The sequence below is a fragment of the Cyprinodon variegatus genome, unplaced genomic scaffold (genome assembly GCF_000732505.1).
Source record: "Cyprinodon variegatus isolate N-32 unplaced genomic scaffold, C_variegatus-1.0 Scaffold87, whole genome shotgun sequence".
Taxonomy (NCBI): Eukaryota; Metazoa; Chordata; class Actinopteri; order Cyprinodontiformes; family Cyprinodontidae; genus Cyprinodon; species Cyprinodon variegatus.
This window is the reverse complement of record NW_015150540.1, coordinates 875,792-901,453: the sequence shown is the minus strand read 5'-3', so window position 1 is coordinate 901,453 and position 25,662 is coordinate 875,792. Positions and strand designations below refer to the sequence as shown.

Genomic DNA, 25,662 nt, shown 5'->3' with positions numbered 1-25,662 from the left:
ATGAAATTCGTTGCCAACGCTTTTAAAAGTCGATTTTTATCGATTTTATCGATTCGTTGTTGCAGCCCTACAGAGAACCATAGTCAACAACAGTAAGTATGAAAACAAATGTTTTAATAACCTACGGATTATACAAACTTTAAACAGAAGCAGAGTATTTCTATTAGCATGCTAAAAACTAGAGACTTTAGATGGAGGCTGATATTTTTAGATATTAGTAGAATGATTTTTGATATCAGTTTTGGATCAGAAGATTCCTACAATAGAAAGGTCCTCATTCACTGGAGAGGACAACTCATTAACATTATTCAGTCTTCTCTTATTAAGCAAATACTGGTCTAAAACAGGATGGTTAGTTGGATTCAGTGTCAGACTAAGATAAAATGATAATGTTGTCGGATAAAGTTTTTTAACTAAATGAATCCCCTTATAAATGTTCTCGTTGTATTAGACAGGCAGACGATAATTTAATCATATTATACCTTATTGGTTTTAAACATCATTTTTTTTTTCCACAATTCTTACAAATCTGAAAACCAAAAGGCTATACTATGACTTGTTAAAAGAGAATTCAGGGTTTTAGGATACTAGCCTGGAATACAAGTATGGTGATTAGGGCTGAAACAATTAAGGATTAATCGTGATAAATCGTAAACTAATTTACTAATCGATTAATCATTAAATGGAGGATAGAGACTCTAAATCATGCCTGTAGCTGACAGAGCAACCCACTTAGAGCAGTAATTACACAAGGATTGTAAAAGAAAATGTGTAAAGATTTTGCATTTAATATAAAAATAATTTTCCATCTGTCAATATGCTCTATCCAGAACTCCTCAAGTGGAAACGTTTTAGTTTCACCTGGTTTAAATTAGCAAACAGTCTTCTTTAGGGAACTTTTTGCTATCCAATTATTCATTGAAAAAATAATTGGCAGATTAATCGTTTTGCATAATAAACGTTAGTTGCAGCCCAAATGGGGATAATGAAAAAATATGGACAGAACTTTTTTCTTTTTTAAGTTATAAATTTAAACTCTTAATTCTGGCCATTTCTACTAGAAACACTATTTCAAGGAACAGAGGCAAAACATAGAATTTCTGAACTACTCAGCAGATATTTATATTTTCCTGTTTCATTCAAATTAAATACTATAACATTTATAATATGAAGCAACATTATTTTATAATAATCCATTTCAACTTTCAAAAATTCTGATTTTAAAAAACAGAATCTGATTTGTGAAATTGTTGTGTTGCACCGTTTGACTGACCTAAGATGGCTTAACTCAGCAAAGCACAACCTTTGGTTGACTCCCTGTTTCTTTCACTCACCGTTTGGTGGATTTTGCTAGCAGAACCACTGAAACGCATAAAAACCTCCTTTGTTCCTTTTTTAACCTTTTCAATCGTGTGCATAAGCACTACTCCTCTCATGTTTGTGTGTCCTCACAAAAGAGGGGGCTAAAGAAAACACAATGGTTGTACAGTCTTAAACAACCCTGCCCACCCAAACTCATGATTGTTATGAGCATGCTCACTATTCTGCTACATCACATCATATCCACCATTGGTCAAACAGTCAGAGCTAAGAAGTTGATGGATTTTGAGAAACAGAGTATTAAAATAAGAAGTTGAGGTTCTTTGCATTGAGAAAATTGAGACAGTACACTATAATAGTAATATCAGTCTGTTTTGGCCTGCTGACAAGAAAAACTAAAAATGATAAACATCAATTTAATGGGTTACAGTAAGGAGCTATAGTAGTGAGAACTCCTCAAACACTTATATATTACCCACAAAATATATTTTAATGTGTAAAGTAAATAGTGCATGGCAATTAAAGTCACAAATTAAAGTGGGAAAACAATATCAGAGATGCTAAATAGCTGTACTCACAGATAATTAAATGAGCAGGGTCTGTACACTTGCACTCCAGCAGCCTCCATATTTGTTTGTTTTTCCAATGAAGGTGCACCACCCGCCCTTGGAGAACAGTGAAAGTCATGCTGGTGGGGCCGCACCGAAAGTGTGTCAGAGGGGGGAGGCTCCAGGGCCCGGTCTGGAATCTCCAATCATCTCACAGAGTCAGAGGCAGATGACCAGCCCTGTCCAAAGCCACAGCAGAGCGGAGGAAAGGAAAGGGCCGGAACCCGCTGGAAACATGTTGTCCACCAGCATGCTGTGCAAAGCCACACAGATACTGTTTCACTCAGAGACGTGTGTTGACACGTGTTGAGCGGGGTGCCCTACAATTAAACCTACATTTAAGATTTCACGATTACAACTTTTACTGGGACACAGATACCCTTACATTTCTGCGTAAAGTTCTTTTAAACAGACTAACAATTGTGCACAAAGATAAACAAAGCTTTGATATTTACAAAGCATGTAAAATGCTCCGCTTAAGGGTCAACATCAGCTTAGTTTCAGCATTTAAGTAAAATGTCGCACCACAACTATTATTAGCGGGAAGTTTGCTATTCAATTCACTAGACAGCTCTTTTTTTAAGGTTGTTTTCCTGAGGCAAAAAGACACTATGATCTCTGCTTGTAGGTACAAATGCATAAATAAAAAATAAGAATAGTGTCGTCTATGTAAACTGACAGGGCCGGAAAGCAACGTTCCAGAGTATGCTTTCTAGAATTAGTCTAAATATATCCAGATTTTAAAAAAATTACTTATCGCAAAACAGGAAAGTTTTTTTTCAGTGTCTTCTACTTCTATTTCCCATGTAGTTTTAGGTTTCTTAATGGCTACAAAGGGTAATATAATATAGGGTATTGAGGTTATACAACAGATTAAAAATATGAAGCTTTAAAAAGAATACTGCTTGAGAGCAGTGTGAGGGAACTAAACGGTGAGATCTCAAATTAGAAGGCTGCCAAGAAATAACACTTCTCAAATAAAATTAATTTTCCTTCTCTCCTTTGAAACAGAGGATTTTCCTATCCAGCTAACCACCTAACTTACATCCATAAATAAAACTTGGATTTGATGCATGCTCCTCATAGCAGTACAACTGTTCAACTTCTTTAAAAAAAAGAAAAAAAGCCCTGAACACTCAGAGACAATAATTACAGACAAGAAAATTAGGCATAAAAATCAAAGGTATTAATAGAAAATGTAACAAAAAAATGAAATCACATGGAAAAAGTTGTAATCTTAGTCACAATTTGTCCAAAATAAATGAAACTATAGATTTATAGCATTAGCGCAAAAACATAATCTAAGAGTTGATCAGATTTGCAGTTAAATCCCCAGAAGTTTAACCTGGAATTACTGAAATATCTTCCCTATCTGTCACCTTTGTTTGTACTTCAAGCAAAAAAGATCATTTAATAGTCAGAAGGAAAAGGTTTATGCCACTGAAGTAAATTATCAGACAGAAACTGAAAATAATACAATATTCATAACAAGAAAAGCTTTTGATGTTAATATGAAGCAGTAATTTAGGTGTAAAGTGGATTAAACTGCAGTTACACTGTATCTGTATCTGAAGTAGGGATCTGACTTTGGAAAAACCTGGAAAATCTAAATCAGGTGTCAACCGTCTCAGAGTCAATTTTCTTTAAACAATTCAAAATCATTGTCTCAAAATTCATGTTAAAGATTTATTATATATATTTATTGTTACTTGTTCAAATATTCTCTCAACTAAATAACTTTTTTCTGTCCTGAATTAAGGACTATTCTGTGAATATTTCTGTTGGTCTGCTTCAAATTCATCTCCCCAAAATAATCTGCAGTTATTTGTGAAATGATTAGATTTATGAATGATAAAGCTTGTAATGGAATGATACTTACTGGATTTCTCCATATTTGAAATGGCATACAACAAACATATAGACCACAGAACTTTTTATATTATCAAAGTGCCAGGAAATATTTGACCGAGATGTTTTTAGATGCCTCAAATGATCTCTTATCTGTTCTTTCATGCAAAGACTCTCTTCCTGGTGGCTGGTAGCTTATCTTCCCTAATGAGAGCATATTTTTGATGAAGAAAAAAATGCTTTTGCTTGATCCTGCATACACAGATAAGCAAATAATTATGCACAAATATCCTCCACAACCCCACTCCAATCCAAACCATTCCTACAAGAAAAAATATATGTCTCCAGTTTTTATTAACTTTGATGGGAATGCATAAAAATATTTTGGTAATATAAAACAAATCCCTGTATTAAATCAAGGAAGAAAAGGAGGGATCAACCACAATCTTTATTTAAAAAAATACACACCACCTTTCTGACTTCACCTTCAGCAAATATTAAACAATTCCTCTTTTGCTGATGCAGATATTTCCAAATGGAAATAAGAGCTCAATCATTTAAACTGTTCTGGAAGGAAGAAAGGGCAAATATTAATGAGGTTAAATTCTAGATGAATAGATGTCTTGGTTAATTCTCCAATGCTGACACTGCCAGAAACAAACAGCTCATTGATAGAGAACCCTGAGGACACATCAATGGTGTAAATCAACTTTAGTTACCGCCTTAAAATGCATTTTTCATTATGTTGCTTTTTCCATTTAAAGTGCAGGCTAAAAACCTGCATACTTATAAGAGGGTGAAGAAAAAAACAACAACACAGACACATTCTGTGCAGTTAAAATGTGTTCAGCTTTCAAAGAAAGTAGCTCTAAATCCATGTTGTAGTTCCCTTTTCTCTCCATCAGAGGCAGACAAAGATCACAAGTCAGTATTATTCAGACTCTAAATCTTAAAAAAAACAAAAAACGTTTTGTTGTTGCTAAAATGCAAACTCATCTTGGCCATAAAAGGACATTAAGAGACAGGACAATATGTGAATCCAGGGCAAGTAGCTCAGACAGATTTTAACTTCAGTTGCAGCCAGGGGGGGATTTACCATTAGGCAATACTAGGCAGTTGCCTAGGGCCCCAGGTTCCTGGGGGCCTCATAAAACTCTGTTTACATGTATAGTTAATACAAATATTCCCTATTTGTGCACATCAATTATGTTTAGCTAAAATACCATCAGAACGCTTTAATATCAATTGTGTCTGATCATCCTTTTCCTTACCTTAATGAACATTTTATCTTTAAATGTTAAGTACTAAAACTACAGTTTTATCTAAATGTAATAATATGGTTTTCTAACAAACCATCATTAAAATCTAATAAATGATTTGGTAATCATAAATATTAAAATAAACAAACCTCAGGACATTTCATACTCTTCAGGTCTCACTTTTTTGGAACAAAAATGTAAAGCTCTAATGCTCCTTGTGGGAAACAACTGTATAGCAAAAACATTTTTTGGTAGAAAATATTAGAAAATACTCTGATTACAAAATTATAGGGTAATATTTCTAATTGCTAGATAATGTGCAAATATGTTTCTTTCTTCTCTTTCTTAGCCTACACTCTGTAGACTCCAACTGGCTAAATACTAAAGCATGAAAAGACAACATGGAATTTATTAGCCAGCAATTCCAGCACTGCAACTAGTTTTGTTTATAGAAAAGATACTAGATTTTGTTTATATGTAATCGTAGCCTGGATATAAACTTCTCCACAACACAAACTTGTGAGGTCTTGGTAGAACGGTAGATTTATATTGACAAATACATACAAGTGGACTACAGAATTTTTTCAAGTTTTTTTTTTTTTTTTTTTGCCCATGCATTTAGATCTTCACTCTACTCTGACAGCACTGCATGTAGGCCTTTAAGGACAAGGCAATTGCCTGTGAGACAGTGCTTAGGGAAATACCTCAGGCTACCTATTTCTATGCTTGTGAGAGAGGACACTTAAAACATGGTGCAAACAAAGTTTAACAAAATATGTGCTGGCATTAAGAAATAACCTAGGACCAGAGAGCAATATGTTTCCTAGCACCTGTGCATTTAGCATAGCAACCTCCTGATGTTTCTTGTCATTTCAAGGAGCTAAAGGTTGCCCACATTCAGACACAGCCCACCTCATGGAATTGAACAAAAATACATTATTTCTTCACGTGTGCTCTGTGTGAAACATGCTAATAATTAACACCTTCACATGTTGTAGCTCTTATAATGGAGAACTTCAGCTGTTCTCCACATCTGGATAGGAACAGGAGCTAAGAGCTACAATTTAAGGTATTCACATTGAGCTAGCACTTAGGGAAGCAGGGAGGGTTCGTGTTAGAAAAAGTAGCAGAAGGTAAGCTTCATACATCCGACAGTTTCACAGAAAGACAGACATGAGCTGGGGGTGTTGGTTTTTCAATTAATGTAATTTCTTTACATATTATTATATCTAAAGAGACATTTTGTAAGTTTTTACTAAAAATATGCATCTATAAGCTTGTGGCATAGTTTCCTGAATTTACTTTGGGTCAAAAGTTCCCGCACTGTTCTGCGGATGTGATGTCAGGTGTGTTCATGCCAAATGGGTCCAATCTAGCAAATAATCGATGCCTTATATTCAAGTAGGATTTTTTTAGATACTTAGAAGTGACTGGCATCTCCAGGTAGGGTGGAAAAAGTAAAAATAAACCATGTCAAATACAGGTGTGAGTAACTAGAAGCAGAAAAGTGCTGCAGTTCTTGTTATGGCCACATACAGCAGTATCATTAAAAAAAACTCCCAAATAGCTCTTTAAATTCATTTAAAAAGCTAATTAGGATTAGAATAAGTGTGCAAATACAAATTTTGTGATATGCTCCACATTGTTAATATATTTTATGATTTTGCTGTGTTTTTTTTCCCTTCTACTTAAAACTAATCAAGTATTTCAAGCCCATAGATGACCTAGAATCTGTACAATTATAGAACAATTAATTCCCAAGTGAAAAGATGTATTTTAAAAGTAGAGTCCATGCTTTTGAACTTTCATTTTCAGCTAGAGGCTGCTGTGCAAAAGAAAGAAATATCTCCCTTTAACACGTTGAGATATAACACTTCTAAAGTGCTAAACTTGCAGAGTTTATTTACACCACACAGAAGACTGGTTCAATTCCTTCATCACTTCTATATATAGGCACAGAAAGTCATACACATATAGCAGCATGCACGCTCTGTCAAACTGATCTGAAGACAGCAAGAAAACAAAGAGACCTGCGAAAGCTGAGATGACAGTCTATCACATTCAGGATCACTAATTTAAGAAACAGCTGAGCCAGCTGTTAGAAGGGATTGATGAGACTAAAATTATCTAGCTTGCGCAATAACACATCACAGTCATCGTGACTATTATTTTGCTAGGTCATATTCATGTGATGGGAAGAGGAAGTGGGACACCTTTATTCGAACAATGCTTAAGGCAGCTTCACGTATTCTGAAACAATGTGCTGCAGATAGCTCAGCTGGGATTCACCGCTGCCAAAGCCCTGTCTGCAATAACAGCTCAGACTCCGCTGTGTGTGTGTGTGGAACAGTGTAATGACATTTCACTAATCAAGAAATTGAAGGCATTAGTTTAAAAAATGCAGAACTGGGTTAAAGGTTGGGACTGTCCATGATGATGTTTTCCACTCTGAAAGTTAAAAAACAAGGAGCTGAAGTGAAAATCTGCTACAGAGAGCAAAACCAAAAATCTATTCAGTTTTCAGCTTGTGATCCACTGAAAAGGCAGAGTTTACAACCTCAACACTGTGGTGTGCTTATATAAAACACAAGATAAATAAGTGGATTAGTCATAGTAAGTCTCAAAAGTGTTTCACTCAAAGAGTCAGATGTTTTACACAACACCATAGAAATAGTGTAAAGGTCAAGTCAAGTAAACATGTCAGTCTTCCATGTTTTCTGTTTTTAACAGTGTGGATTTCGGGAAAAGGAACAGTGATTTCATTCAGACTGTTTATCTCCTGACTCTTTCTGAATCCGTCACAGAGGCTTTCCAGGGTTGTATACACTTTCTCACATACTGCTTGTTAAGACAACATTTTAAAAAGCATCAAATAAACCCTCTGATAATGATCAACCACTGGGGACAGAATTCATGCAATATCTTGCATTATAATAATTTAAATACTACAACAAAACAGACAGATGAAAGAGTCTGAAGAGACAGTAAAATGGTTAGGAAAATAATAGACATTATTAGGCTGAATTAAGAAACAGTTATACTCTGTAGTGTTTTTCAGAAAAGAGGAAGTGCAAGTGATCAAAATAATAGCTCTAAATTGTATTACATTCTCTTTATATTATCTACTCTGGTATTTATCACCGTGATAACTCAATTGATGCTGAAAATAAAATTACAATAAAAAAACAGTTTCTTCAGTAATTATCACAACATTGAAGGGATGACAGTATGTGTTTCACATGGTATATCAATGAGTAAAAGTCAAAATGTTTTATACAGACCAACAGTATTAATACATAATCTAATTTTCTCTAAAACAATTAATTTCAATAATAAAATATGAATTATCAGACTTACTGTAGAACCATGCAATGCCTGATCTATATGCATGTTATTCATTATCACCCATGAACTGAAAGTCTCAAGCTTTACGTTTGCCTTGCCTTAGTAATAGAACCTCACTCATTTTGGGAAATTCTCACCTATTTTGCATGCTCAAATGGAAAAGAAGGTACCTTAGGAACTGTAAGCCCAAATTACCTGTGTGATATATTATTTAAAAGCTAACACCTTCTAGTTTCTGAACATATACATGAAAATTGGGTGAGTAAAACACCTGAGCTGCATCAGTTCAAACAAGACTCAAAGTATTTTTTCTTTAATTCTTGAAAATAATAGGTCTTTTTTAAACAGCAGTTGTAAAGACATGCTTGTTTGTTGTGACTGCTGTGTCATGGTACATTTTGACATGCTGCTATATCTGTGTTAATTGTGGTTAGGTGCTCGCTACGTCCATAAAATTAACTATGCGGTTAAATTGTAGAGAATCTAAGCTTTCCAACGATGCCTAACATGTCTATATTGGTAAACATTTTGACCAGTGTACTTTTCATGCATTCTGAGATATTATTTGTAAACACTTTAAAACGGTGAGTTTTGAGAGATTAATCTGGAAAAAATATAATAAAAAAAAAAAGCTGTTTTTTAAAAGCATAGCCTTTCAAATCTTTTGCACACTTGCGCCGGTTACTTATACATGACATGCAGTTTAAGCAGCCAAAGTAACAGGTCAAATAAAACTAGGATTTCATCAAAAAAGGTTGCACCATTATATTTTCAAATCTGTGGACCCTAAGGCTGTGGATTGGACCCCGCTGTTGTTCGTTCCACCTTAGTAGCAGCAGGATCGTGTGATCTTCTCATTAAAGAGTTATAACATGAAAGGATTAACAAGGCATTTATATGTTAGAATTGTTACAATCCAATGAAAACAGTTGAGATCAGTGGATAAAAGTTGTTAAAAGGCTGCTGACATTGTACTGCATGTCCTTGTTTAAATGGCAGATTTAGGCAATTCATTTATTTCAATTCAAAATGACTTCATCAATTCCAAAAGGAAACTAAATATCATAACTAATATGATAATTGTTTCTTTAATGAGTCATTATTTATTTGGATGGCTGTAGGCTGAAAGGATCTCCTGTAGTGGCTGAAGTCCCTGTTACTGTGCGACAGCAGTGTGTCTTTAGTCAGATTGAGTGATTAGCATTTTACAGGCAGTAATTCTACAGAGAAGAGTTAAATGGTTTTCAAAATACTGTAGACCTATTAAACTGTGTAAAGGTGCAACAAAAAGACACATCTTCATTATATCAGATGCAACATTGGCGACCCTTCGCCCTTCAGCCGAAGGGTCGACCCGAGCTCTGGCTTTCCATGTTGTTTTGTCCTTGGGCAAGACACTGATGGTGGTCAGAGGGAATGGTGGTGCCAGTGTATGGCAGCCTCTCTCCTGTCAGTGAGCCCCCATACAGCTGTGGCTACAATGTTGCTTGCCACCATCAGCATGTGCATGAATGGGTGAATGACTGAATGCAGAGTAAAGTCCGATGGTCAAGTCTGTCAACTTGAAAAAGCAATTTGCCATTGAACTATATTTTGAAATATAGGCATCTTATCAAACATGCACCACTGGAACCAATCACACCATTTACATTTTGGGTTATATTAAAGCTCTACTAGGTCCTTGGAGGATGCAGCCTCTGAAATAGATTGCACCATAAAAGTGAGACATTTTCTACACAAAGGTAACAGTTAAGTCCTACAAAAATGGGTTCTGGACAAGCATACTTTCAAACTCATGAAAATGAAAACCCTGGAGTGAAACATCTACATGATTGTGGTTGGTGCAAAGGAAAATCAAAATCAAATCACAATTGCATTTTCATACAAAAAAATATTTAAAATATCACAATTTTGATTTTTGCAAAATTGTTTTGCCCTACTCCTCCAGCAATTGTCCACATAGATGCCATTCCTTTCCCTCTTCTACATTCATTCTTTAAATTCCACTTTTTCCCTTCCCTCTTCTACCTTCTTAACTTCTGTGGCTGGCCTGATGCACCACCAATGGCATAAATATTACAACACATATAACAGTTTCAGGTGGTTTCATCTTTATCCCTAAGCTTTTTCTGTGCAGATAGCCATTTGAACTTTGCGTGGATGCAGCCTCAGACACAAAAAAACTATCCAAGACATGCCACACTTTTGCAATTCCTTTAAAAGGCATCCCAAAAAAGTGGGAAATGCAAATGATGCACGGTAGAGACAAATTCATTGCCATAGTAAAAGTACAGTTTAAAAAAATACTCATTTAATCGTCTTTAAAAAAGTAGGTATTTTCTGAGAAAACAGAATTATCAGACTTAAGAGAGTAAAATTGCTTGAGTTAACTCTGTGACCCAGAAAATATGTTTGACTTTTGAATGACTGTTGACAAAATATGACTTGATAAATTCCTGATTTTGCTGAGATACACCTATAAATGCAAATTATATATGCGCCTTATTGCAGGGCATTGGATCCCAGGCAGGGAAGGAGCTAAATGGGGGGCCAGGGGTGGCCATGGCGACCCTTAGCCAATCATTGGCTACCCCTGTGGCCCCCCCTACCATTTTTCCCTCTAATACAGACAGTGGCAGCGGCAGTACTTACTAAACATTTAAATTTTTCATATATTAAAAACTACTTGACAACAGAAACACTGTAGTTAATTATGCACATCATCAATATACAAACATTAAAGATGATAGGTACAGAATTCATGCACTTTTCAGAACTAAATTTTGAATTATTTGCAATAAAGATAAAATGATGTGCCTCTACAAGTCATCTAGGAGTATTCAGTGAAATCATAGATAAATAACTACTTTAATAATAACTTAAAAAATGTGGATATTAGTAGATTTAAATATCAAATATTTGCAGAATGATTATTGATAAAAGTAGGTAATGACAATGTAAAATATGTTCAACCCAGAACTCAGACCTGAAAGAATTTTGTCCACAATACCTTTTATTTACACAGCATACAGTAGATGTTTAAATATATCCATATTTGTTAGCAAATGTTGCAGAAAGTATAGTCTGTCTTAATTTAGAAATAATGGATGTTGTGCTCGTTCCTGTTGGAACAGTGTAGATTGACCCTGAGGTTCTGGTGCCTTTCAGCCACCCCTCAATGTACATTGGTTATTGACTGGCCACCCCTATTAAGATTTTCTGGCTACGCCTCTGTTCCCAGTAGCCCCATTGCCTTACAAGACATCCATCATTCCACCTCTAAAGAAAAGCCCTAGGTGCATTAGCTTCATTTTACACCATAACTATGTTATTAATTGATTAATTGGAAAAACAACTTTTCCCATGAATTATCAGTGGCTTTCTAAAATATGTATCATCTATCCGCCTATATAAGGCTACACAGCATCTCACACAGAAAAAAACTGACCTGTCTGCTCTAGTGTGAACTAATATTTAAAGTTGATACTGACAAGACAACACCCAAGTGTTGCATAACTTCATGCCAGCAGGATAATCATAGGGACTGAGTCCGGCTGCAGGGGTCAGCGCTGGGAGCAGCTGCAGCAACATCCCTGCGGAGCTGTCAGGGACATGGCCAGCTGCAGGATCTGCGCTCACTCAACTCCACAGCCTAATTATCTCCTCAACTCAAAAAGCGCAGTCTGCAGTCTTGTAAATAACTGTCCACACTTACAACGAACTGACCTGTTTTTCAGGGGCTGACTCTTCAACTCGTAGTATGTTTTAGGCTCGTCCTGGAAGTCCTCTCCGACCTCGAAGTCTGGAACTATTCCCGATTCAGAATGCATCGCTCCGGTTGTCAACTTAAGAAAAGCAATGGGTCCGATATAAATTAATACAAATAAACAGGCAGGACGACGTTTGTACCGCCGTAGTTTGAGGAGTAAAGCTGCCGTCAACTCGAACCGCCTCTGACCAGGACCAGGAGTTCTGTAGTCCGCCACAGTGGCGAGGGCAGCGTGGTTGACTGACTTCAGACCGACTATGAACTACAAGTACCACAATGCACCACAGCTGTAACGTCAGCGTGCTTTTGATTGGCTTCAGCGACGAAGTTGATTTTGCGCTTAGTAATTTGCCAGGCGTTTAAAAAAAAATCAGCGAGGTGAAAATAACATAACAGGTTCACAAATTAAACAGATAAAATATTTATTTCAGTTTACGGAACAAGCTTTTGTAGCGACCTAGCCTATAACTATCCAGGGGCGGAGCTAGATGGGGGGCCAGGGGTGGCCAGTGGTACCATTTTTTCCCTCTAATGCAGATGGTGGCAGCAGTAATACTTTCTAGTGGAATATTAACTTTAATTTTTCATATATTANGGGGTGGCCAGTGGTACCATTTTTTCCCTCTAATGCAGATGGTGGCAGCAGTAATACTTTCTAGTGGAATATTAACTTTAATTTTTCATATATTACCAACAATTTTTTTCATTTATTCATAATTTCTTGACAAACAAAAACATTGTACTTCATTATACAAGTCAATATACTAACATTAAAGATGATAAGTACAAAATTAATGCTCTTTTCAGAACTAGATTTTGTGTTATATGGGGTAAAGAAAAAATTATGTCTCTGCAAGTCATCTAGGAGTCTTCAGTGAAATCATAGATAAATAACTATTTTAATAAAAACCTATTATATAATCAATTTATGTAGATATTAGTACTTGTAAATATTAATTTTAAGCAGAATTATTATTGAAAAAAGTAGGTAAGTAATGATAATGGAAAAGATGTTTGCCCCACAACTCAAACCTGAAAGTATTTTGTCCACTATACCTTTTATGTACACAGCACAGATGTTTAAATATATGCGTTTTTTTGTTTCGTTTTGTCCTAGCAAAGGCTGTAGGAAAATTATTATAGCTATTCTCATCTTAGGCTTGACCCTGAGGTTCTGGTGCCTATCCAATTTCGGCCACCCCTCAGTGTATATTGGTTATTGCCTGGCCAACCTTATAAAAATGTTCTGGCTACGCCTCTGTAATTATCCCACAAAGGAGTAACTAGAGGTGTCAAGTAACTATAGGTATTAATATCTTTACTATCTGAGTGTGCCTATCTAGAGTATTTTTTCTCTGTGGACATTTACTCACTTAATTGAAATAAAAATATCTTTAATCTACTTTCTACTCCTTTCGTTTATATGTATTGATAACAATATGTGACAGTTTGAACAAAACTGAGGGGAAATCAAGAGCTTTATGAGACTCTGTCCAATTGAAGCCCAGTTTAGTTTATAAAAAACAATGATAGCAACATGGATGGGTATAGGGGGCTGAAAAATATTGTTCTGAATCTGAAAGAAAAGAACTTCCCCATCCATTCCATCTTTGTTAGATTTTATATTCCAACTAAATGTTGATTATGTTTCAGGTTCTTTCCCATTTTAATGCTGTGAATACCAGATAATAAAGGACATTTTAATTTAAGAACAGTAGACAGAGTCAGTATATTTACATTCTCTTTACAAAGACATTGAAAAAAAGAGACAATTAACCTTTTTCTGTTTATAAAACATTTTTAAGTATAGTTTTAAAAAAAAGATATTTTGCATAATATTGGGAAAAGGCTTAGTTATGTATTTGTGCTTAAAAAAAAATAGAGCCTACACTTTTTACTAAAATAAAGAAGTTCAGTCAGTACTTTTACTTATACCAGAGTCTCTTTTTTGCATGTGTATATACTTGTGAGTGCTTTGGCAACTTTAGGTGTATCTAAAATCAAACATATTTGATATAGAGATTAGTGAAAGTTTCAAGGCATGCTTATTAATGGCACAGCCCCATTAATACTGTAGGTGATTTGCTTCTAAGCGTCTTTTTTAATATCATTAGCATTTTTATTGATTTTTGTCTGTGGTCATGTACTCTGACACAGAACTAGAAAATTGTGTTTTGATCTTTGTTTATGTTTTAGAATATGTAGTAATACTTTATAATTTGAACCATCAGAAGCATATAGGTATAAAATAAATAAAAGCCCCTACTAATTGTAGCATGCAAGAAAGAAAAAATTAGAATGAGTGAAAGATAATAAAATGAACACTGGCAACCTGACTTGTACCTATACGTTATCCTTGTCATTGCAGTGTTTTTTATTTTTCTCTTTCAGTGCTGTTTTTTTTTTTTTTCTCTAAAAACATAAAACCATATTTCTTACAAAAAAGACACATGTTCTGTCAAAGAAGATTTTTGGTGAAATCTTGTTCAATCTGAGTCTGAGACTAAACATGAACCTCTGGAGGTCCAAACTAACTGGAATGTCTGTTTCTTATCCTCTGAACAGCGTCACAAGCAGGTAATCGTATTAGTTTATAGCCTTCTCAGTTGAACTGTTATCTACCACTGAGGGGCAGCATAGTGCTAAAAAGAAAACAACTAGTAGATATGTAATATTTGCATTATTCTCAGCCTGTTAAACCCGTATGAAGTTTGTATTCTGCCAATGTAATTACAATAGAATTGTCCAGCGAGCGCCAGATGCTTCACAAAATAATTCCTGAGTTAACAAAACTGAAACAGGACTGACACTCCTGAATTCTCACACTGTGGGACAATAAAAGATCTCTGTATTTTATTGCACACAGGGATCACAGTACAACCATCATTTAGCTTTATTTTACCAACTCCATAATTTAGAAAACACAAAAGAAATTATAGCTCACTTTTAGTCAGATATGAAGCCTGTGCTTCAGGCTTTTAATTTCAGTTAAAGACTCCTCTGCAAACAGACAATAGACCAGACACATGTATTATTCTGGTTGTTGTAGCTTAGAGAATTGATGCTCTGATTACCCAGAACCCCCAACTGTGTGAGACCCCCAGAGTGTGTGGAGAACAATACCCTTTGTGATTTGTTAAGTGGGTACGTATGTAAATATTTCATACATTTCTACTCTGTATTCCATCTTCGATTTATGGTTTTGACACAGCTCAATGAAACTATAGCCTTTATTTTAACCACATAGGGTTGCTGCTGGATTATTGAGGCTGCCAGGGGAGAAATAAAGCTTTGTGTGTGTTGAACCATTCCTGTGTTGGTTTGGCCATGCATTCGAGATAACGTTTATCCATTTGAACTTTTCTGACTAAATGTTAAATATTCTTGTCCTTACTCATAATGACAGTTGAATTATACTTAAATTGTGGCAATATAAGAGTTAATACTTTTCTTATTTGTTTAAGGCCAGATCCACCTAAGATACCCTTGTTTATAATTCTGAAGGTAAAGTGAAAAAGCTTGCTTTACATGCTTTATTTCTATGGAAACTTGGAATCTAAAGATACATCTGTTCTCTGACATTATGTTTGAAAGGTGCTTTTTACTGATCTTACTGCTCTCCTGTATGGTGACAATGAGCCACAGATTAAAAAAAAGGAGTTAGCAAAGTGAGCAGTTCACCAATATATTCTTTGATAACACACGACATGTTCCCCTGTAAATAAGTGTCCCCCAATTAAAGGTTAAAACTGTAAAAAGTGTTTACAATTTCAAGGCTTTTTCTACAATGGACTAGAGGTGCAAAAACACAGCAAACACATATATACTGTAACACCTATTCCACATAAAGCCCTGTGATATAAAGCAGTTTAAAAATTACATTCATCTTGAAAGCAATATTTTTAAACACGTGATCAAATTATTTTAAATATGAATATCATCACTTTTAAACCACACAATTAATGAAATAAAAAACATCTGTAGACCTCTAAAGTTGTTTTTCTGGGTTTAAAATTATAAATATTAAAAATAATATATTTGCCACAGTGTAAATATCAGGCTTGATTCTGGTTCACAAAAACACACTCACTACCATACTCATTTGTACAATTATACTGACCTCAGCATAGCTGAAAACAGCAGCTTGATTGCAGACCTAACCGCATCATTGTTTACACAATGATGTGCAGATAGCTACTACAGAAACTGAAAGCCAGTGCAAACAGAGTTAGCTAACATTGATGATAGACTTTAATATAAAAAAAGAAGTGGTTTTGCTCTGGTGTCCACAAACAATCAGCTTTAATTCTAAACATGAATGCCAGTCAGTTGTGAGTGGGTTACATCCATTTACAATAGTATGATTCTCTAACTCTGAACTTAGAATAGCATCAGTAAACACTGGCTTTTTTTATTTCAATGCCTCAGGACATTCACAAATACGTATCACATGTTTGTATTTTTAATACAAGAGAAAACCAAACAGTTTCAAGCTAGTAGGGAAACAGTATAATAGCAAGCTCAATAAAAACAGTTCTGAAAAACAGTTCCCATTAAATTGCTATTAAAGAGTATTCTTCCATGAAGTCCTGGATAAAAAAGCAAAATAAATATAAATGAGAGAAATTTAGCACAATGAAAATATGGACACTATATCATATAAAACAGAAATAAAATACTCTTATCTTGCCATATATAAACGGAAGTGTAATTGAAAAAGGACCCTTTACATTGCTGGGGCCATGACTTTTCTTTGAATAATGCATGTCTATAAGATTAGGGGTGCATTGGAATTTAAGGACTGCGTCTTCCAAGAACACGGCCTGCCTGGACTGGATCCTTTGAAGTCCTTGAGAATATGGAGACTGAAATCAGAGTGATGACTTAATAACAGTATTGTTAAATCTCATGTTGTCATGTTTTCTGCATTGATAAAGATTCACTCTCATGAACATTTCAGAGGCTTAAAAAGTTTTTTTATCTCCTAATTTCTTAGTTGATTCCTTTATGTAATTATTAGGTTATCAAACAAAACATATTAATGTCTGTAGAGAACCCACGCATGTACAAGGAAAACAAGCAAAAGTCAATCAGAAAGACCCCAGCCTGGAAATCGAACTCAGGACCTTTTTTTCTGCAAGGCAGCAGTGCTACCCACTGCGCTACTAAGCAGCCCTAAACAAGGTATGTATAATATATCTCCAAAATCTCTTATTTTCAACAGCAAAAAATACTTAATTGTGCAAAATAGCATTTAAAAAATAAAAATATCAGATTTATAGTCCCTACACTGCAGATATATTAGAATCTGTCCTTAAATTACAGCCAAACTCATTCACACAGTAACAGATAAACCTACCCACCACATAGCTGACTGAACAACAATTTAAAACAACTACTTTCATCAATTTCAGACAGAACTATTCACATGCTTGTATTACATGAAACTGAACTTCCAATATTCACCACTGTTCGGCTCCAAGTACCCCTTTCCTCTGATCACGGAGCAGCTGACTTGCTTGGTCTCGCAAAGAATCCTGGGATAATCAAGGATAGATAGGACTGGACCCATCCTTCAAATCAGGCCAAAAGAAGGACGCCTTTGTGATTCCAGGACTCCGACCAGACCTCGGCGCTGTGCTATGAAGTAATCGGCCTTCGAATCTGGCCTTCAAATGGCGCATCCCATAAAGCCTACATAGGTGTGTGAAATGGGGTCTATGCACAACTCCACTACTTCTTGAACTTAAGGAAGCTAATTTGTTTCCTGTCTTTCATTACTGGATGAACTGCTTAATCCGGGAGTGTCTGGCCATGGTTACTAAGGTCAGACACACCTGGATTAATCAGTTCATCCAGTAGAAAAAGACATGAAACAAAAGAGCTGCCTTAAGTTCAGGAAGTAGTGGAGTTGGGCATAAAGCCCATTGTTAGTGGTACGCTGTCAAAACAAAAGTCATGACAGTGAACATGACTTTTGCTGTGACATTAGCATGTTTTATTTGTTAACCTAATAATTACATAAAGAAATCAACTAAGCAATAAGAAGTAAAATCACAAGTGGTGAGAACATTTTAATTATTTTCTGATCTGAAAAAGGAAAAGTTTCACTTCAACTTTCTAAGCGTCTGAAATGCTCATGAGAGTGAATCTTTATCACTGCAGAAAACATGACAGCATGAGATTTAACATTACTGTTATTAGGTGATCACTCTGATTTCCCAGTCACTACTGTATCAGTAGTAAATGTTACTGTGTGCAAGTTAATTCTTATTTTTGTATAGCATTGTGTCTTCCTATAGCATTGAAAAATTTGACAGCCTTAAAATTATAGGTACTTTAGCTGTTTAACCGATTCTGTTTTCAAAATCAAAATATTATTCTATATTTGTAATTGAATTTGAAGTTATAACAAGTTTGATGAAAAAAAACTAAAATATATACATATATAAGAACTTTGACATATGAACTGTGATTACATGGTGAATCATGTGATTAAAAAAAACACTTTCCTATGAATTAATGTAAAAACCAAAATTAACATAAAAAAGCAAAATGCTATTTGTAGTCACACTGTTTCTAACCAGCATTTACATAAGGCATCTCTGGCAACCAGGATATGACTGTTTGAAATGAGACTGAACGGTAGCTGCATAAACAGCTGACTGAGCATGAAACAAAAACAAGAATGAATCTCAAATTTCAATCTTAATCCCATGCGAAAAATTTGCAGGCACTTTATTTTCATATTACTCTTTCTTCCTTTTTATGAAGTTCGGGCTTTACTTATGCACCTTTGCAATAATAAAAGTGTAAGTCACTTCTGTGACATTCACTTTTTAGCCTTTCAACTCATCTGTTGTTTGTACTTTTTATGCATTTATTTGAACTGTGAATTTTCTGATATATCTGTTAAACAAGGTTTCTCTGTGTCTGAAGGTAACACCATAAAGCATAATTTAAAGGAAAACTTTCTGCTGAAGAGAACATTAAATTCCCAATGAGGGTAACAGAGTTAATGAGGATATCCTCCTCTTTTATTTTTGTTATTTTCTTTGTAAGGACTCATTGGTCAGATGGTTTTAGGGGATCTTAATGAAATACTCACTGAGGTAGGAAGTTCACAGAGGTAAGCCCATTACAGCAGTCCACTTTGTTTGTATGAGCTTCTCAGTAGGTCTATTTTTATAAGCATGTTTCAAAATGATGTCAGAATTAAATAATGGAAGAAAAATAAATATATTTATTTAAATTTTCTGATTGGTGGTACCTTATCTATTGGGGGAAATTACCAGTTGAGCAAGCCTATAGGACGTAATAAATTTTTCATCACTTTCGTCAGTCCTAAGCAGGTCTATATCTCACAGGTAAAGCAGACACCAGCTATCAGGTTCAGCAGCATTGAGCTCCTATCATGTCTAGAATATTTACTGTGGTTTAAAGCGCCATTGATCTTCAGTGAATCCGGTTTTATAATAGTAGCTCAGCATTATTTTTCCTCTGTAAAATGTTGTAACCATGCACATAACATCTGTATTATCCTTTAAACACATTTAGAATTTGCAAAAGCTATGTTTTTATATGCATTTATTTTAGCTGTATTTCAAGCACATGTAAATGAGCTATTAAATACACTGTGTTTGACCCATATTTCTGTGAGGTCGTGTTGTTCTACAGGCAGAGCTGGAAATTTCCTTTAAACATGGAGCTAAAAATAAGCCAAGAAGTTTAGCAGCATGCATCAAATGATTATTTTTGGCTCTGTGGTGTTTGTGTTCTTATGTGAAATATGATGTTCAAGGCAACAACTATATATCTAATGATTTAAAACCATATCCTGTATTTTTCCAGTTTATCCAAGTTACATAGGACATACACGTTTTTCTTTTTAGAAATTGAGTTGCTTATATGTCTGCATGCATTAAAGAAATCAGAACTCACAGTGTAGGAAAATATAGATGAAAAAATAATTTATTATATGTACTGTACAAACCCAATTTTTGTAGTAGAAGGGCCACATTTGCTGTAGAAATCCTGCTGCAATAGGTACTGTATAACAAGCCCCGTAAAAAGAGACGGCCTGTGAAAATTAGAGAGGGAGCTGAACAAAGATTCACTTATCGCTGTCCAGGATCCGGTTTAGAGTTCCTTTAGGAACAGAGCATTGACTACTGTTAGATTCTCTCTCTGCTGCCATAATAAACAGTATGTTGTAGCTCGGCTGAAAAACAGCACCCAGACTGCTACATTGCTTTTTGCCTCAGCAAAACAAATTAGCTTTCTATCTAATTTTTAGTATAATTGTGTTAAAAAAAAACAACAACTCATCATTGTTAAACATATGTGATGAATGATTCCAAACAAAAAATAATCTATTATGATATATACATTTTACTTTGGGTGACAGTGGTGTCGGGTGTAGGAGTTTGCCATGAAATCGAAGGGTTGACGGTTCAAGCCCTGGCTTAATTATTAGGCAAGACACTTCACCTGCTTTGTCTACTGATGGTGGTCAGAGGGCCCAGTAGCGCCAATGTACGGAAGCTTCTGTCAGTATGTTTTGGTCAAGGAAAAGCACTATATAAATACAGGCCATTTGCAATGAAGTGAATAAGAATTAATTGATTAGATTGTAAATATGTAGTGGTATGATGGTCTATTACCACCAGTGCAGAATGATAATGTCTGAGTTGATGAGATGGACTGCGGGATATTAATAAAAAAAATTTAACAACAGTTTCATAGGTAGGACAAAATATCTTTATTCTACAAAAAGTGCAATAAAAACAAGTACAGTGATCGTTTTTTGAAATATTTTTAATACAATTTATACGATAGGTAGATTCTTATTTTGGGCGGAGAGGGCCCAGGGTATAAGCTAAGCTCATTCAAAGCTCCAGCAGCGGGTGCACAGACTATAGCTGTGTCTGAATTCAGTGGCTGCGTCCTCTGAAGGAGTCAGTTAACCTGGACTGGGACCTTCGAAGGCCGTGAAAACTAGGATGCCGGAAGAGTTCAGCTATAAATTCAAACAGGTCCAGCATTCTCCGACTGTCACCACCCCTAACTCAGCGTAAGCTCTGCCACCTAGCATTTGTGACAGTTGATGCACAAAGCCGGCAAGGAACAGATGCCAAACTAAATTTGGTTAATGCCAGCCAAACCCATTTGCACAGGGACAGATAAAACATTTAACTAAACCAAACATTATCTGCAACATATCTGACTTACTAAACATTTAAATTAACAATTTTCATTCATTTAAGACAAATCTATTTACATTCCTGTATTATATTAAACTGTACTTACCATTTTCCCCACTGTTAGTCGCCATTTCCTGAGCATGGAGCAGCTGTCTTGCTATGGATCATGGGATACGGTATTCCACGAAGGATCACAGAACCTGTTCTTCCACCTTGGTAAAGGAAGCCTGCATTTGTCAGCCACATGTGAAGGAGTCTTAGTATTCAAACAGGCCATGTTGATATGACGGGGTACGGTATGACATAATTGGCCAACAAACCTGGAGGCAGCCGGTGGATTCGGACACAGCCTATAGATCACATTAGGAGGAACATTAGTTTCTCCGATTAGGTATTTTTAAAAAACATTTATGAATATAAAAATGTAAATAATTAAACTTCATGTTACCTTTTATTTTTTCTATGCATATTTGGAATTTTTATAAACTAATAAATGTGCTTGTTATAATACAAAGAAAAAAATATATTACTGGCACCAATTTAAAGTAAGACCTTTACCCTAATATATTTTCTTCAAAGTACGTTGTCAGGACTCCTGTCTGTGTGTTTGTGTTTCTGTGTTTGTCTCCCTTCCTCCACCAGGAGGCGCCTGGTTCTGGTCCGCCTCCTCACACACCTGCTGATAGTTTCCTCACTAACGAAGTGTTCTTAAGCTGCTGACTGCCACTACGTCGACGCCAGAGTGTTTGCCAGTTTTTGGTACTCTAGCCAAGCTGAGTTTTGCTGAGTCAAATTGAGTTCTTGTCAACCTGAGTCTTAACATTGTTTTTGTCTTTACCTCTCGGCAGGAAGTCTTCCTGCAAACTGGATTTTTCAGACCTTCTCTCACTGGAAGGATCAACTGAGCCTCAAACTGAGCTGGGGATACAAACAGGAGGTTTGGATCCACTTTTCCCCAATAGGTCGTTTGAGTTTCACACTGAGCAAGGGATTCATCTCCACCAGGACCCGTTCAAGTACCGCAGGAAATCTTAGTGACAGTCACCTTCTCCGTTCACCTACAAACAACCGCATTCTGGGTAAACCCTGTTCCGCCCTCCACCGTATCAGACAAACACTGGAACAACAGCATACAGACTGGAGTAAAAGATTCAACAACTTCTCTGGAAACGTGAGTCAGCAACCAAATCCTCTTCTCCAAGTTCACGAATCAAATTTCCCACTGAGCCTGAACTAATCGCTGTGTCTTCCCCTAACTATTCAGTTCCAGTTGAGCAGTGTTCAGAGCAACACTTCTCTCTCTGCATTATCTCTTCAATGAAACCTGTTAAACCTTTCCCCTGGTCTCTCTGAATTGGTTTCTCTGCATGTGAGTCCGAGCTTTTGATAAAATCATGACATACATGGGATATTAATTTAATGAGACAATTGAGAGGCTTAATCACCATTTGAGACTAACTAAAAAAACAGTTTCCTCGAGAGGCAGACCTATGTACATCTTACCAATTGAACAAACCTAAAGCAATATGCATGGTATAGTTGTTACATGTCAGGTACGCTAGTCATTGACCTTGACCAAGAACTGCAGTCAGTCCTTGGACTGGCATGGCTATCACTGCCCCTAGTTAGAGACAAATGCAGAAGACACATTTCCCACTGGGATCAGCTTCATAATCATGCTAGGCCATTTCTTTGATTTTATTCATTTTGCTCCAGCTACACGTAAGCCCACAGCCCACCAAATGTTAAAAGGGCAATATTATTGCCATTACTGTTAATATATAGTAGAAATTTTAGACATTCAGTAATAAAATCTCACAGGGGATGGTATGGGGGGGATGGTGATTTAAGAAGGGGGATGATTTTTAAGATTTAAAGAAGGGGGATGCCACACACACACACACACACACACACACACCCCTCAAGTCAAGTACTGGTAACACTAGATCATGCATACAGATAGAAAATGATAAACACCACCCCCAGAGCTGCAATGAGTTAATAGTAGGTGTGTAAGGGATCTGATCATCAGACTGCTGATTGCGGCGATTGAAGAAAGAAATAGAAGGCCCCAAAATCAAATTTTGCGTAGGGCCCCATGGAAGCCAGGACCAATTTGGTCTATAATGTTAAATCACTGCAACATTGAATCTTAGGGTTGAACATGTATTATACGGGGGGCAAAAAAAGCTCTTTACATGCATAACTATATGTTTTAAATGGTAAAAATATGTGTAAAGGCAATTGTAAATATCTGCTTGTTTTATTCCCCTGTTAAGTATATAGATGAGTTATATCTTGCAGGAAAAAAGGAGACGTTGCTATGGCAACGCATACAAAGAATGCAAAAGCGATTCTGAAGACATGCAAAGTAAAAAATAAAAAAGAAGATAGATAGAAGAAAAGAAGATGCAACAACAGATTTGAATTAAAATGCAGCAAGAAAGCAAAGTAGAACTGTTTTTTTTTAAGCTATAAGATCAAACACCAGGTGATTACAGATGAGGTGAATGAAGCTCGTGGTAGTGAGGGATGCAGCAGGGACACCGCCTTTATGCCATCAGCTTCATTATTATGGGGATGCGGTGTGAACCAGGCCGGCCGGCAGCTGCTGGTTGAGAGGCGCTGAGGGAGGGAGCGGCGAAAGGAGGAGGCAGAGAGTAGGGGGAGAGTAGGGGGAGAGGGGCTTGTTCACATAATAGCCGGCGGCGGGTGAAGGCGTGGTGACTGAGGGAGTGTGTGCGCTCTCCTCGTACCGGATGATGAGCATGGGCAGCGGCTGCACGGCGGCTCTCCTCCCGGTCTACTGTGGACAAAGCTGATCGGATCAGATCAATATGCCGGAGAGACTCTGCCTTATCTTCACTTAGAGCGGGATATAAATATCTGGAAGTCTAAAGGTAAGACGATGCATGGTGCGTCTGGACGCACTTAAAACGCCTCAAAGGACTGAGTGGAGACAAAGTAGTATCAGTCAGTCATGTATGTGATCCGTGGCGAGAGCATTAGTCATAATTACTACTGCATAGATGTGTGTCTTGCCTTTTCGTATGTGAAAACAGATGGAGAGTGCTTTTGTTAGATATATTTGTTTCAGTCATTGGGCTCAGGTGGAACCCACCCATGTACAGTAACCTACAGTAGCAGCCTCATTGTTCTCTCTGAGCTGTGGCCCTATAGAGTTGGCTCCAACATTGGGACATGCAGCTGATCTGACAGATGACTGTTTTGAAGGGGGGGAATTTTTTAATAAAATGGGATCTAAAAGGCTGTATGAGTCATATCACATAAATGGATACAGGAAGTGTCTATTGGTGAATAATAAGATGCTTACTGAATCATAATTTGACCTTTTGCAGAGCTTTAAATTACATTTGTTGATAGATATATAGATTAAGTTAAGCCTGGCATTTTTTTAAACAATCGAATTTGATTATCTTTGACAGCTCCAATTTTTCCATATGTACAACTAATATAAACCTGTTGTGACAATCTTGCTGCAGGTGGGCCGGTGTAGGCCTATACATTGTGTGCAGAATTATTAGGCAAATGAGTATTTCAACCACATAATCATTTTCATACATGTTGTACTACTCCAAGCTGTAGGCTTGAAAGGCAACTACCAATTAAGTAAATCAGGTGGTGTGCATCTCTGTAATGAGAAGGGGTGTGGCCCACTGACATCAATACCCTATATAAGGTGTGCTCAATTATTAGGCAGCTTCCTTTCCTTTGGCCAAATGGGCCAGAAAACAGATTTGACAGACTCTGAAAAGTCAAAAATTGCCAGATGTCTTTCAGAGGGGTGCAGCAGTTTGGAAATTGCGACGCTTCAGAAGCGGGATCAACGCACAATCAAGCGGTTCATGGCAAACAGCCAACAGGGGCATGTGGGAAAAAGAAGACGCAAAATAACTCCCCATGAATTGAGAAGGATCAAGCATGAAGCTGCCAGGAAGCCATTTGCCAACATGTCTGGAGTGTCGAGAAGCACAGGTGCTCAATACTCAGGGACCTGGCCAAGGTAAGGAAAGCCGAAAAAAGGCCACCTTTGAACAAGACACACACGACAAAACATCAAGATTGGGCTAAGAAATATCTGAAGACTGATTTCTCCAAGGTGATTTGGTCTGATGAAATGAGAGTGAGTCTGGGTGGGCCAGATGGATGGGCACCAGGCTGAATCAGTAAAGGGCAGCAAGTTCCTTATCGACTCAGAAGCCAGCAAGGTGGAGGTGGGGTACAGGTATGGGCTGGTATCATCAAAGATGAGCTTGTGGGACCTTTTCAGGTTGATGATGGAGTCAAGA

General features: G+C 36.5%; 2 protein-coding genes across 7 annotated transcripts in view; one reads left to right on the top strand and one right to left on the bottom strand.

The window, feature by feature from the left end:
• LOC107083936 (microphthalmia-associated transcription factor-like) overlaps positions 1-12,326 on the bottom strand; it is a 46,210-nt gene extending 33,884 nt beyond the window's left edge. For 3 of the 4 annotated variants that reach the window (XM_015373530.1, XM_015373531.1, XM_015373532.1), the window contains exon 1: positions 12,107-12,326. In XM_015373530.1, the coding sequence (XP_015229016.1) occupies positions 12,107-12,210 (104 nt within the window). In that variant the 5' untranslated portion in view covers positions 12,211-12,326. Of the gene's footprint in view, positions 1-1,898; positions 2,007-12,106 lie in introns of those variants that run through there. The other variant, XM_015373533.1, reaches the window with a different exon arrangement.
• An 11,719-nt stretch (positions 12,327-24,045) lies between these two features.
• Positions 24,046-25,662, top strand: part of frmd4b (FERM domain containing 4B) — a 35,176-nt gene continuing 33,559 nt past the window's right edge. For all 3 annotated transcript variants that reach the window (XM_015373541.1, XM_015373542.1, XM_015373540.1), the window contains exon 1: positions 24,046-24,252. The gene's annotated coding sequence lies outside the window, so the exon portion shown is untranslated. The remainder of the gene's footprint in view (positions 24,253-25,662) is intronic.